Source organism: Pteronotus mesoamericanus, unplaced genomic scaffold, assembly GCF_021234165.1.
Source record: "Pteronotus mesoamericanus isolate MK-2021 breed Mesoamerican mustached bat unplaced genomic scaffold, CSHL_Meso_final contig_182, whole genome shotgun sequence".
Lineage (NCBI taxonomy): Eukaryota > Metazoa > Chordata > Mammalia > Chiroptera > Mormoopidae > Pteronotus > Pteronotus mesoamericanus.
Window position 1 is genome coordinate 28898195 of NW_026555078.1, and position 11383 is coordinate 28909577.

The window sequence follows — 11383 nt, forward strand, 5'->3', positions numbered from 1 at the left end:
CAGTGCCCTGCACACTGAACTCTGAGGTAACTGTGGCTTTTATGCTTGAGCAGGAGAAAGTGAAGCAGGAATTAAAACAACTACGAGATCAAGAAAATCATAAAATCAAAAGTCATGTTGAAATAATGAAGAACTTAGAAAATGAAATCTATGCATATGACCTAAAAACAGAAGCTCTGCTCTTGGAAAATAAAAGATTAAAAGAAGTAAGTTCAAGAGCACTTCAATTTGCACAATGGTTTTGGTTGATTGCCTAGTCCTGGAATAGTTATGAGAGAATAGCTCTTACAAGTTTTAAAATGAAGCCTAAGTTACGTACCGAAAAGTGCCCAGATTGTTAAGTATACAGTTTAATGAACACACCTGGGTAATCAGCACCCAGATCAAGAAACAAAACATATATGGTATCCAGAGATCCTCTATGTCCCTTCCCATCGCGACCTCCCCGCAAGAGCAGCACCACACTGACTTCAATCAATGTGGACTAGTTTTGTCTGTTTTCAGTCGTTATATGTATGGAATGATACAGTACACACTCTCTTGCGCAGCACTATATTTGAGAGGTTCATCCTTATGCTGAGTGCAGTTAAGGCTCCTTCACTCTTAATTCTATGTAGTCTTCTATTGCATGACTACACTCTACTTTATTTATGTCCTCTACCGTTGATGGGGATTTAGAGAATTTCTAATGTGAGCTATTACAAATAGTGTTGCTATGAACATTCTAGTCCATGTTTTTTGGTGAACATATGTGCATATCTCTGTTGGGTGTACACACAAGTGGAGTCACAGAGCCATAGGGATGCATATCATCCATTTTTGTGCACAGTGCCCATCTCCCAAAGGAGTTGCAGTAATTGACAGTCCAGCAGTAATGGATGAGGACACCAGCTATTTCATATTCTCACCAAAACTTGGTCTTTTTCAATTTAACCATTATGGAGGGTATGTAATGTTCCATTGTGGTTTTTATTTGCATTTTCCTGATGATTAATGAAGCACCTTTTCATATCTTGTTGGTCACTTATATACCCTCTTTGTGACAGGCTTGTTTTTTTGCCCATGTTAAAAATTAGGTTGTCTGGTTTGCATTGATTGTATCTTTTTTTTCCCAGTAAACCATAATGACCCCTAAGGGGTCAGGAACTATATCAGTGTATCCCAAGTGTTTTGCACAATCCCTCACATGTAGGAGGGATTCAGTCCTATATGATGACAGTAACCTTATAATGTGGATAATGTATTCTGCCCCTTTTATAGATGAGGAAACTGAGGCTCTACATTTTTTACTTGGAAAAATAAAACAGTCCTACAGCAGTAAGACTCTAATTAAGGGGGAAATTCCTTTACTTCTCTGGGTAGTTGTTTCAATGGCAACAGTTTTCCAGCCAATAGCATGTGATTTTGGAAGAATTAAAATGGCATAATATGTTCTGATGTACTTTGGAAAAGGAAAAGTGCTCCATGGAGCCCAGGAGCCGTCATCGATAACCCACACACACAACACATCTTTGTTCTTCTAGCTCTTGAAACAAACTCATAAGGAATTCCATCTACTCATGGAAATATTCCACTACATTGTCTTCCCGTCAACATGATGTGTATTTTTTATTAAAATAATTGAAATTTTGTTGCTATTTTGGTAATGAATGAGCAAATGAACGACTATGTGAAAGACATTCTAAAAGTTCTGCTTTTGGATACAATGCCCAATCCACTAATCCCCTGGATGACCTTGCGCCTTTGTCTTATTCACTCACTATCTGTTTGGCTAGTTACATCCCTTCACTCAATAAACCCCCTAAGCACCCACTGAGTCCCAAACCCTGGGGCAGGTGCCCTGAACACAGAGAGGAATGAGGCACTGCCCCAAGCCCTTAGGAAGCTCACCATCTGGCTGAGGAGAAGGCATATAAATAGACAATTAAAATTCAGTGTGTTAACATATTTGAGAGTTCTGGGAGGCTAGTTGAACTAGGCAAGTCTACAAACAGTGATTCGCATTCAAAGAGGGACCGGAAGGATGACTTGGGCTTAGCTTTGGCTTACTATAATGTCTGCCAACATGCCATGCGAAGGTCCAGGCTGCACGAGTAGGCCCTGTACCATGTGCTTAAAAACAGTTATCTGTCATCTCCTTCCATGGTCCTGGATGCTAGTTCTTAGATTTGTATCAGTAGTTTCTAGTAGCTTCTTCTTCTCTCTTGAAATTGGACAAGTGCCGAGTCCGTATCCCAAAACCCATACTTTCCAAGTTCCCAGACACTTCAGAGTTCCTGAGTACTGGGATAGTCAGAACAGAAAGCCATGACTTGCATCCAAACTACGTCTTCCACTGTCACCCAACCCGGTGGAACATTTGACTCAAGTGAGCGATCCTGTGGGGTCTTCTGACTCAGTAAACCTAGAGTCTAAGGCCTTATGTGAAACCCCTCCAGTCAGGAAGCGTTGCTGTGACGTTCACTGCACACACGTTTTGTATGAGGAACATTGTGCGTGCGCGTGATGCATTTAAGCAGACTACCTTTTAATTGCTTTTTATGTAAAATTGTATTCAGATCTTTGTGTATTTGGATGCTGGAATGCTTGCTAGAAAGTAGGACCCTTTGTCTCCCTCCCTAGAATGTGAGCTTGACAAGGGCTCTGTTCACCACTGGTACCCTTGCGCCTGGAACACTTGGTGGCTCAGAGGAGGAATCAGTAAACGTTTGCTGGATGGCTGCATAGATAACTAATCTACAGTAACTAAACTGCTTAAAGCAATTATTGCATGCCTTTGATTTCCAGTATATTGCATACTTGAAGAACAAGATAGAGCAATACTCTCAGGGAGAAGAAGCCCTCATGCACGTCTCAAGTGACCTGTCTTGGCACCTGATAGCTCACCACAGTAAGTAATGTGTCATGGGTGATCTTTACATTTAAAAAATAAAGTTTTTGTTTAAATCAATTTTACATCAAGTTTTACTGATTCACATACAAGAAAATGCACCCATCTTAAGTTCAAGGACTTTTGATAAATGTGCATTCCACTGTAACCCCTGCCATCACAAACAAGATAGAGAACATTTTCATCCCTGAAAAATGTCCCTGGTGTCCCTTTGGAGTAGTGTCCCACGTACCTCCAGTTCTTGGAAACCATTGCTCTGCTTTCTGTCACTAAGGACTGTATGTAAATGGCATGATGGAATATGCCTGGAATACTTTTGTACCTGGCTTCTTTCACTTAGCAAACTCTTTTTAAGATCCATCCATGTTGTTGCAGGTATCATTGGCTTGCTCCTTTTTGTAGCTGTATCCTGCTACATGGATATAATTGTCTTTATCCATTCACCAGCTGAAGGGCATTTGGATTATTTCCAGTTGGCGCTTACTGTTTGTTTACAAGTGTTTTTATAAGTATTTTTGTGAATAATTGTTTATATTTCTTTTGGGTAAATACCAAAGAGTGGAATTGCTGGGTTATATGGTTAGTGTATGTTTAACTTTATAGGAACTGCCAGTTTGCCAAAGTGGTTCTACAAATTTATCATCCCACCGGCTACGGGATACTTCACATCCTCACCCACACTTAATACTTACAATTGTTAACATTTTAGCCATTTTAATAGGTATGTAATGATATTTCATTGTGATTTTACTTTGCATTTTCCTGATGACTAATGTTGAGCATCTTTTCATGTGCTTCTGGCCACTTGTATTTCATCTTTTGTGAAGCATCTTGAACCAGGGTTCTGTTGCAGCATAACAAATATTATATATCATTTACCTTGCTCGCAAATTGCCAGTTTGGTCAGAGCTTGGTGGAGACAGCACAGATCAGCTCCACATGGCATCAGCTGGGGCAACTAGATGCCTGGGCATAAATCAGCAGCTGCAGCCTGGAATCATTGGAAAACCCACCCACTCACGTGCTTGATGCTGTCCCGTTTTCTGCTTGTTTGCAGCGGGAGGACAAGTCCAGTCTAGTTCTTCTGTCATTTTGGAACTAGAAATTTTCACATAAAAACAGTATTTGAAAAACAAAAATAGCATTACTTTTATAAAAATGTTCAAATTGTTTCAGTAACCTTAACATTTTGAAAATCTTTATTTTAGCGCAATATTTGGATCTGTGGGCTGAATTTCAGATTACTGTCAAGGTGAGTTTCCTGAGCTATCTCCGTAAGAATCATATTTCTAAGAGTATTTACTTACCTAACAAGTGTGTGGGCACATGGGCATCCATAGAGTAGGAAGTCAGGATTACTGGGGAGTCACAGAGCTAGTGTGACCACCCCATCCTAAAATGTGTCCTTTATGCCGAATGTCACTGTGAAATCTTAACCCTTTGGGAAACTGTCTTCCCTCTACACCACTTCAACTGAAGTGGACATGTCATATATATATATATATGTATATATGTATATATATATATATATTTTTTTTTACTAGCTCAATGTGAACGTGTTGTTGTAGGACAAAGTCATCAGTTCTGTTCTCCATCCATCCTCAGAGTTTTACCAGCCATGCAACATGCCCACCCCAGAGCCACCCCCTTTAGAGGCAGGTGGGCTGCAGTTTAAATCCTGGCTCTGCCCCTTCCTAAGTATTTAACATTTAATATGATACTTGTTTAACCCTTAAAACACCGGACAAGGGAAATGTTAGTAATGCCTTTTCAGATGACGCTACTGAGACTCAGAGCTTTTAAGTAACTTGCCCAAGACCAACCAAACAGTGAACTTACAGGATTTAAAACTCAGATCCAGCCTGATTCCAAAGTCCTTTCTCTTAAACTTTAAGTCATGCTAAATCTCCTCTTCAATTCTGTGCTGCTCTGAGGGTGAACAGTTAAAAATTTGAGTTCACTCACAGGTACAAACAGGAGATTTGTGGTTGGGGTCGGGGTGGGGGTCTTGGAAGTGCAGGAGGTGAAATGGATGAAGAGGTTAAACAGTACAAACTTCGTGAATCACCGGGGAATAATGTACAGAATGATGACTGCAGTTAATAATAATGTATTGTATATATTTGAGAGTTATTGAGAGTAGATCTTAAAAGTCCTCATCATAAGAAAAATCCTGTACTATATGGTGGTGATGTTAACTAGATTTATTGTGGTAATCATTTCACAGTATATACAAATATTGAATTATTATATTGTAGACCTGAAATCAATGTAATGCTATATGTCAGTATAGCTCAATAAAAAATTAATCATTGAAAAAATTTTGAGTTCAGTTAGCAACTTATTAAATCTCATTTGCTAATCCCCTTTTCTGAGCTTTTTTATAGAACTTTGTGAATTTGCTGTGTATACACAGTCACTGGACAAAATATGTTTTTAATTTTATTGCAATTTATATTTACACACCCAAAAATGTTTTCTTTAAAGGGATTTGCACGCAATAGTGTAGAGATCTTGCAAGAAATAAAAAATCTAATAGACAAGCTGCATGAAAGAGATGAAAAAATTGAGCATATCAGTGTTTGGTTAGAAGGGAATCTTGAGGAGTTGCGTTTTCTATCCTCTGTGGACCTTCCTGGTAAGTAGCATCTCAAGAACTTTGGATAACAAAGAACTTCCTGTTCTTTTACTGTAGCTGGTGACATCCAAAAGGCCACCACCCCAAATAGGAGTGCCTACTAAAGAATGTAGTTATCCCCAGTAACCCACCCCGATCATGCCACAAACATTCCCCTGCGCAGCGCTTCTCATTTGTGGGCTCACACATGGTAGTGCAATGGCGTTGGCCACATCTCCCTTCTCCCTAAGTGCGTTTGCTGAATAACTGAATCTCAACTTCTTTGATTTGTTAAAACTCTTATTTCAAATACGTTCCAAAGCAGTCTTTTGAAACTCTTACGTATTTCCTCATTTTCATAAACAGAAGATACTGAACATCATTTTACCTTTTCTTCCCGGGGTAAGTTGAGCATTGAAAACTCCAACTATTGCCTTCTCTGAAAATCCAGTGTTGCCTCCCCGGGGTTCTGAGATGTTAATACGTTCTGTACAACAGGGCCGATTGCCTCTTGTACCAGCAACCAGGCCTGTCCAGAGGAATATGGCAACGTCATCCTTAATTCCTGCTCCCATGTCTTTGTTAGAGCCCTGTCCAGATTAGGGCTGCAGTGAGAAATGGGGGTGAGCCCTTGCACAGGCACAGCCCGAGGTCCCAGGGGTGGAATCCCTCTATAAGGGGGAACAGCGGAGGTAGAGAGGGAAGGAAAATAGAGTGCAGGGGAGGGGAGTTGTGAAATGAAAAAAATGTCATCAAGAGTATGGGTTTATTAGAGGTTATTAAGGTTTCATTTTAAAAAGCATCATCATTAGATAAGTCATTATAAAGGTGGGCTGGAGAAAGTAAAAGGAAATATAATAAAAGTAAAATGAGGAAAAATGATAGAATTAAAAACATTTCAATATTTGGTTAAAAAAAAACAACCCACAGTGATCTGAGGGTATTACCAGCAGAAGAAATAATGGTTTGGGAGCCATTGAAGAATTTTGTGGGTAAGCTCCTTCTTGTCAGCCAAAAAGCTATTTTGGTGTTTCTGCCAGTGCCTGGTGATACTTATTATGTATAAGTGCATGATGGACCTCTGGTGGGCCTTGTTTTACTTTGAGTTTTCTTTGCAAGGCCCAGCCACCCCCAGCAACCTTCCATAGATGAGGGAGAATTTTAAGAGCTAAATCATCTCTAAGTGTCAATTGCACTATTTTCACATGAGCAAAGCTTCCATTTTTGTCTGAAGTCTGATGGGATCTTTGTGTTGGAACAAACTTAAACAGGCTCTGTTGAAGAGCCAAGCCCAGTGAACAACTGATACCATATTCCCTTTTTCTTGATAACCTGTGGAAAATGGAGAACTGCAGTGTGGAAATGAAGGAAGACCACCCGAATGAGAACAAGCAGAGGCATGAGGCACTAGTTTATTTTGTTGAGTTTTTTTGGTGAGATCATATGGTATTTGTCTTTCACCAACTGGCTTATTTCACTTAGCATAATGTTCTCTAGTTCCATTCATGTTGTCGCAAAAGGTACGCATTCCTTTTATCTTTCTTTTTCTTTTATAATGCAGATTTTCTTTCTTTATTTAAATGGGAAGATCCATTATAAAATGTTAAGAATTTAAACCCATTATAAAGTCTCAGCAATTAAACCAACATGACCCTAGCACAGAAATAATCAAGTAGATCAATGAAATAAAATGAGCATTCTAGGGAAAAAAGTATATATCTAACAATGATATCTTAAATTGATATTTCAAATCAATGGGGAAAATAAGGCTTATTCAACAAATAAGGTGCATGGACCACCATTACTTGAAAGAAAACAAATATGGAGCCCTCTTTCACACATTATATAAAAAATATTCAGGTGAGTTAAAAATCAATATGTAAAAGAGCATCTAGGGCATTTTAGGAGAAAATACAAAACAATATTTTTTCTTACCCTGAAGTAACATATTCAAACCCAAAAGCTATAAAGTAAAATATTGACAATATGACTATATTAAAATATTACTATACACATATATTAAACATTTATATGTGTATAGTAATACACACATAAAAAAAGTTAAAGGACAAGTAATAGAAAAGTATTTGCAACACATCTAAAAAAGGGTTAATAGTTTTTTTTAGGGCAAAAATTCTACAAACATTTAATCAAAAAATGGATAAAGAATACCAAAAAGTCATTTAGAGCTTTTTAAAAATAATAGAAATAGGCAAGAAATATACAAAAACAGGTTTAGTTTCAACAAGTAATGAACAATTAAAAAAACACATCATTGTCACAATCAGATTAATAAGTATTAAAACTATTGGTAATATCAAGTATTGGTGACTGTGAAAGGAACTGGGTATTCATAAACTCTTTTTCTTCATCTTCTTAAAACAGTCCCTTTAGCATTTTTGCAGTGCTGGTTTGGTGGAGGTGTAGTCTTTTAGGCTTCTTTTGTCTGAGAAACTCCTTATTTCGCCTTCCATTTTAATTGAGAGCCTTGCTGGGTAGAGCAGTCTTGGTTGCAGGCCTTTGCTTTTCATTACTTGGAATATTTCTTGCTACTCCCTTCTGGCTTGTAGTTTTTCTGTTGAGAAGTCAGCTGCTAGCCGTATCAGGGCTCCCTTATATGTTACTACCTCTTTTTCCCTTGCTTCCCTTTAGGATTCTCTGTCTTTGATACTTGCTATTTTAATGATGATTTGTCTTGGAGTGGGCCTCACTGGATTCCTCTTGAGTGGGACCCTCTGTGCTTCCTGGACTTGTGTGGCTTTTTGTCTCCTCCAATAAGGGAAGTTTTCCATCATTACTTCTTCAAACAGGTTCTCTATCCCTTGCTCCTCTTCTCCTCCTTCTGGTATCCCTATTTTATGGATATTATTGCATTTCAGGTTGTCCTGCATTTCCCTCAATGTCTCTTCATTGTTTTCGAGTCTTTTTTCATTTTCTTGCTGTTTCTGGGAGCTTTTTTCTACCTTATTCTCCAGCTCGCTGATTTGATCCTCTACTTCATCAAACCTACTTTTGATTCCTTCTACTGTATTCTTCAATTCAGAAATTGTATTCTTCATTTCCTCTTGTCTCTTATTGATCGTTTCTATGTCCTTTTTCATGCTGATACAGTTTGCAATAAGTCCCTCATAGTTTTCCTGTAGTTTTTTGTAATTCTCTTTGAGCTCACTGAGTTCATTGAGCTTCCTTAGAACCATTGTTTTGAACTCAATATCTGAGGCAAGTTTACTTGCCTCTATTTCATTTAGTTGTCTTTGTGGGGATTCCTGCTTTCCCTTCGAGTGGGGGGTATTTGTTTTCCCATTAATTGTGAGACTCTTCTTTTTTGCTTCTGCTTCTTAAATTGATCTGTCTTGATTTCCTGACTTTGTGGTGTAAACTTCTATGGTAAGAGACTGCTATTTTTTTCTTTCTGGATTTGCCTCAGATGATGTGAGATGTTGACCCTGTCTGACCTTAGGCAGTCTGTTCAAGACTTTCAGGAATCTACTGTCTGCAGCTGTATCCTTCAGCTGTTAATCTAGTCACGCTCCACTCAGCAGGCTGGCTTAGAGACACCACAGGGCGGGGCATAGTATCTGCAGGGGGGCGGGGCTATTGGGTCCTCTCACACTGTTGCTGCTCAGGGGAGTGGTCTCCACCTGAGCAAGATGCTGCTGCTCTTTGGGGAATGAGTCAGCACCAGGATCCCGCTGGCTACTCTCTCTGTTCTCTCCCCAAAGCCTCCATCCCCAGTCTCTTCTCCAGTGTGTCTAGCGCACTCCGCTCCCTCCTTTGCTGGAGCCCAGGGTAAGTGGCCACAACTAAAAATTTATTTGTTGGACCTTTAAAAGGCTCTTTGCATCTACAGCTGCCTGTCTCTGGCAGAGAGCAACCCTGCCGCTTTTCGCAGCTGGCTGTTATCTTTGTACTTTTTGGGCTCCGGTGCTGCAGGCTGGAGGTCCCTGGCTATGGTTTAGACCTTGCTCTTCTCAGAGGGATCCAACTGACTGTTTCAATATCCTTCTGGTGCTGCCACCCATGGGCACCCCGCCTGCCTTCTCGAGTCTCTACCATACTCCTTACCAGTTAGCTTGTGCTAAAGCTGATTCTTCTGTCTGTCTGAGGTTATAAGGCTTTCTCGCTATTGTTCAGTTGTTTGTTCCAGGTGATTTCTCCCTAATTTAGTTGTAATTTCAGGTTGGTCCTGGGAGGAGGTCAGTGTGACTTCCACTCACTCCTCCGCCATCTTGATTTTACTCTGTGCCAAATATTCTATTAGGCGGTGGGGTTACAATAGTGAATGGAAACAGATCTAGTCCCTACCAAAATGGAAATCACAGCCAGGTTTAGAGTTCGGCAAACTTTAAAGTGCCAGTCAATCTTTTTGGCATTAGCAGCCCTTACAGGCCTCTCTCAACTACTCCACTGTGCCCTGGTAGCACAATTGCCTGTCAGGAGTAGCCTTTCCACCCTGTTATAGTGGGAGGATCAGGTGTTACACAAACGTGTGTAAAGTCTCCGTGTCATAAGTGTGCTGAAGGAGAGGCGTAAGAGCTTGAGAACCAAGGAGGGAGCCTTGGTGTAGTGAAGGAATCGGGAGAGATCTCTGAAGAGCTGAAATGGAGCTGAGATCTAAAGGAAGATTTCTGCTCCCCTAGCTCTACTTCTTTCTGCTCCTGGGGCCCTGGCCCCAACTGAGCTCAGATCTCAGCTTTGCTGCTTACATGTTATTTAACCTCCATTTCTGTTTCCCTGGTTGTAAAATATAGAGGATAACAGCGGGAATACAGCATTAGACCTTTATTAGGCACCCGTCAGATTTCTGGAATCTACCACCCTCTTGAGGTGATAGAGATCAACCTTGACCCCTTGAATTAGTTGGCCATCCTTGAGCCATCTGTAATTTCCTAGCTTTTCAAGGCTTGAGTTGAATGACTTCTCTCTCAGAAGGACCTCTCGCAGGACTTCTAGAGAAATCCTGCATCTTTTCCAGCTCAACAGCTCTGCCTCGCCCTCTTCTGGACACACGATATTACTGCAGACCTGCAGGTCCTAACTCTCTTCAGAAATACTGCACTAGTTTCATTAACGTATTGAGGGCCTTTGAGTTGACACTAGAGCAAATGCTGCCCTTAAAGTTGAATGACACCCCGTCTTTGAACTTAAAAGTGCTCATACTGTGACAGTGATGCAAGAGGTGATTAGGATCCAGTGGGTTCCTTCTAATGAGTGGCTATGGGGCAGGAGAAAGAAGGACATCTAAGTCTTTTTGGGATCCCCTTTTTGGGAATATACCCGGATGTCTTCCCAAAGGAGCAGCCCACACAACCTGGCTAAGAACTGCAACAGTTTACTTGAATGTAAATCTTCTGGGGGTACCAAATGGCAGGAATGGGGGAGTAGCTTGTCAGACTGTGAAGTGACAGACTTCATCTTGAAACTAAGTTCCTAACTTTTTGCATTAATAATCTTTCTTGTAAATGAAAGGTAATTCTTAGTGTATACCTAAACCAACAGTAGCTGAGGACAGGTTTTTTGAAAGTATTAAAAAGAATTCTTTTAAAATTCCAAAAGCCCTTGAATTATACTATACACTATATACCATATAACTATAATTTAGGTTGCAGATAAACAATTTTTGTAGTAACCAAATATCTTGATATTGGCTCTACAGAGACTTTTCAAGCCAAGAGATATTTTAAAAGAAAGATCAAATAATTCATATAACTGTCGGTTGAAGTTATCTTTGTTATTTTGATGGAAAAAGACTATATAATTATCTGTATTTTGATCACTTAATTCTGGAAAAGAACAGTTAGAATCAAGCAGAATCAAAATTTCAGTAAGAAATAATTTAAAAAATGACTTTCCCAGAAATTGTGAAAAGGCCTCTT

The 11383-nt window shown here is 39.7% G+C and overlaps 1 protein-coding gene across 1 annotated transcript in view; it reads left to right on the forward strand.

The window, feature by feature from the left end:
• Positions 1-11383, forward strand: part of CCDC175 (coiled-coil domain containing 175) — a 54787-nt gene that overhangs the window by 42042 nt on the left and 1362 nt on the right. Inside the window, exons 16-19 of the mRNA XM_054567488.1 lie at positions 54-206; positions 2788-2890; positions 4099-4142; positions 5378-5528. Of these exons, the coding sequence (XP_054423463.1) occupies positions 54-206; positions 2788-2890; positions 4099-4142; positions 5378-5528 (451 nt within the window). The remainder of the gene's footprint in view (positions 1-53; positions 207-2787; positions 2891-4098; positions 4143-5377; positions 5529-11383) is intronic.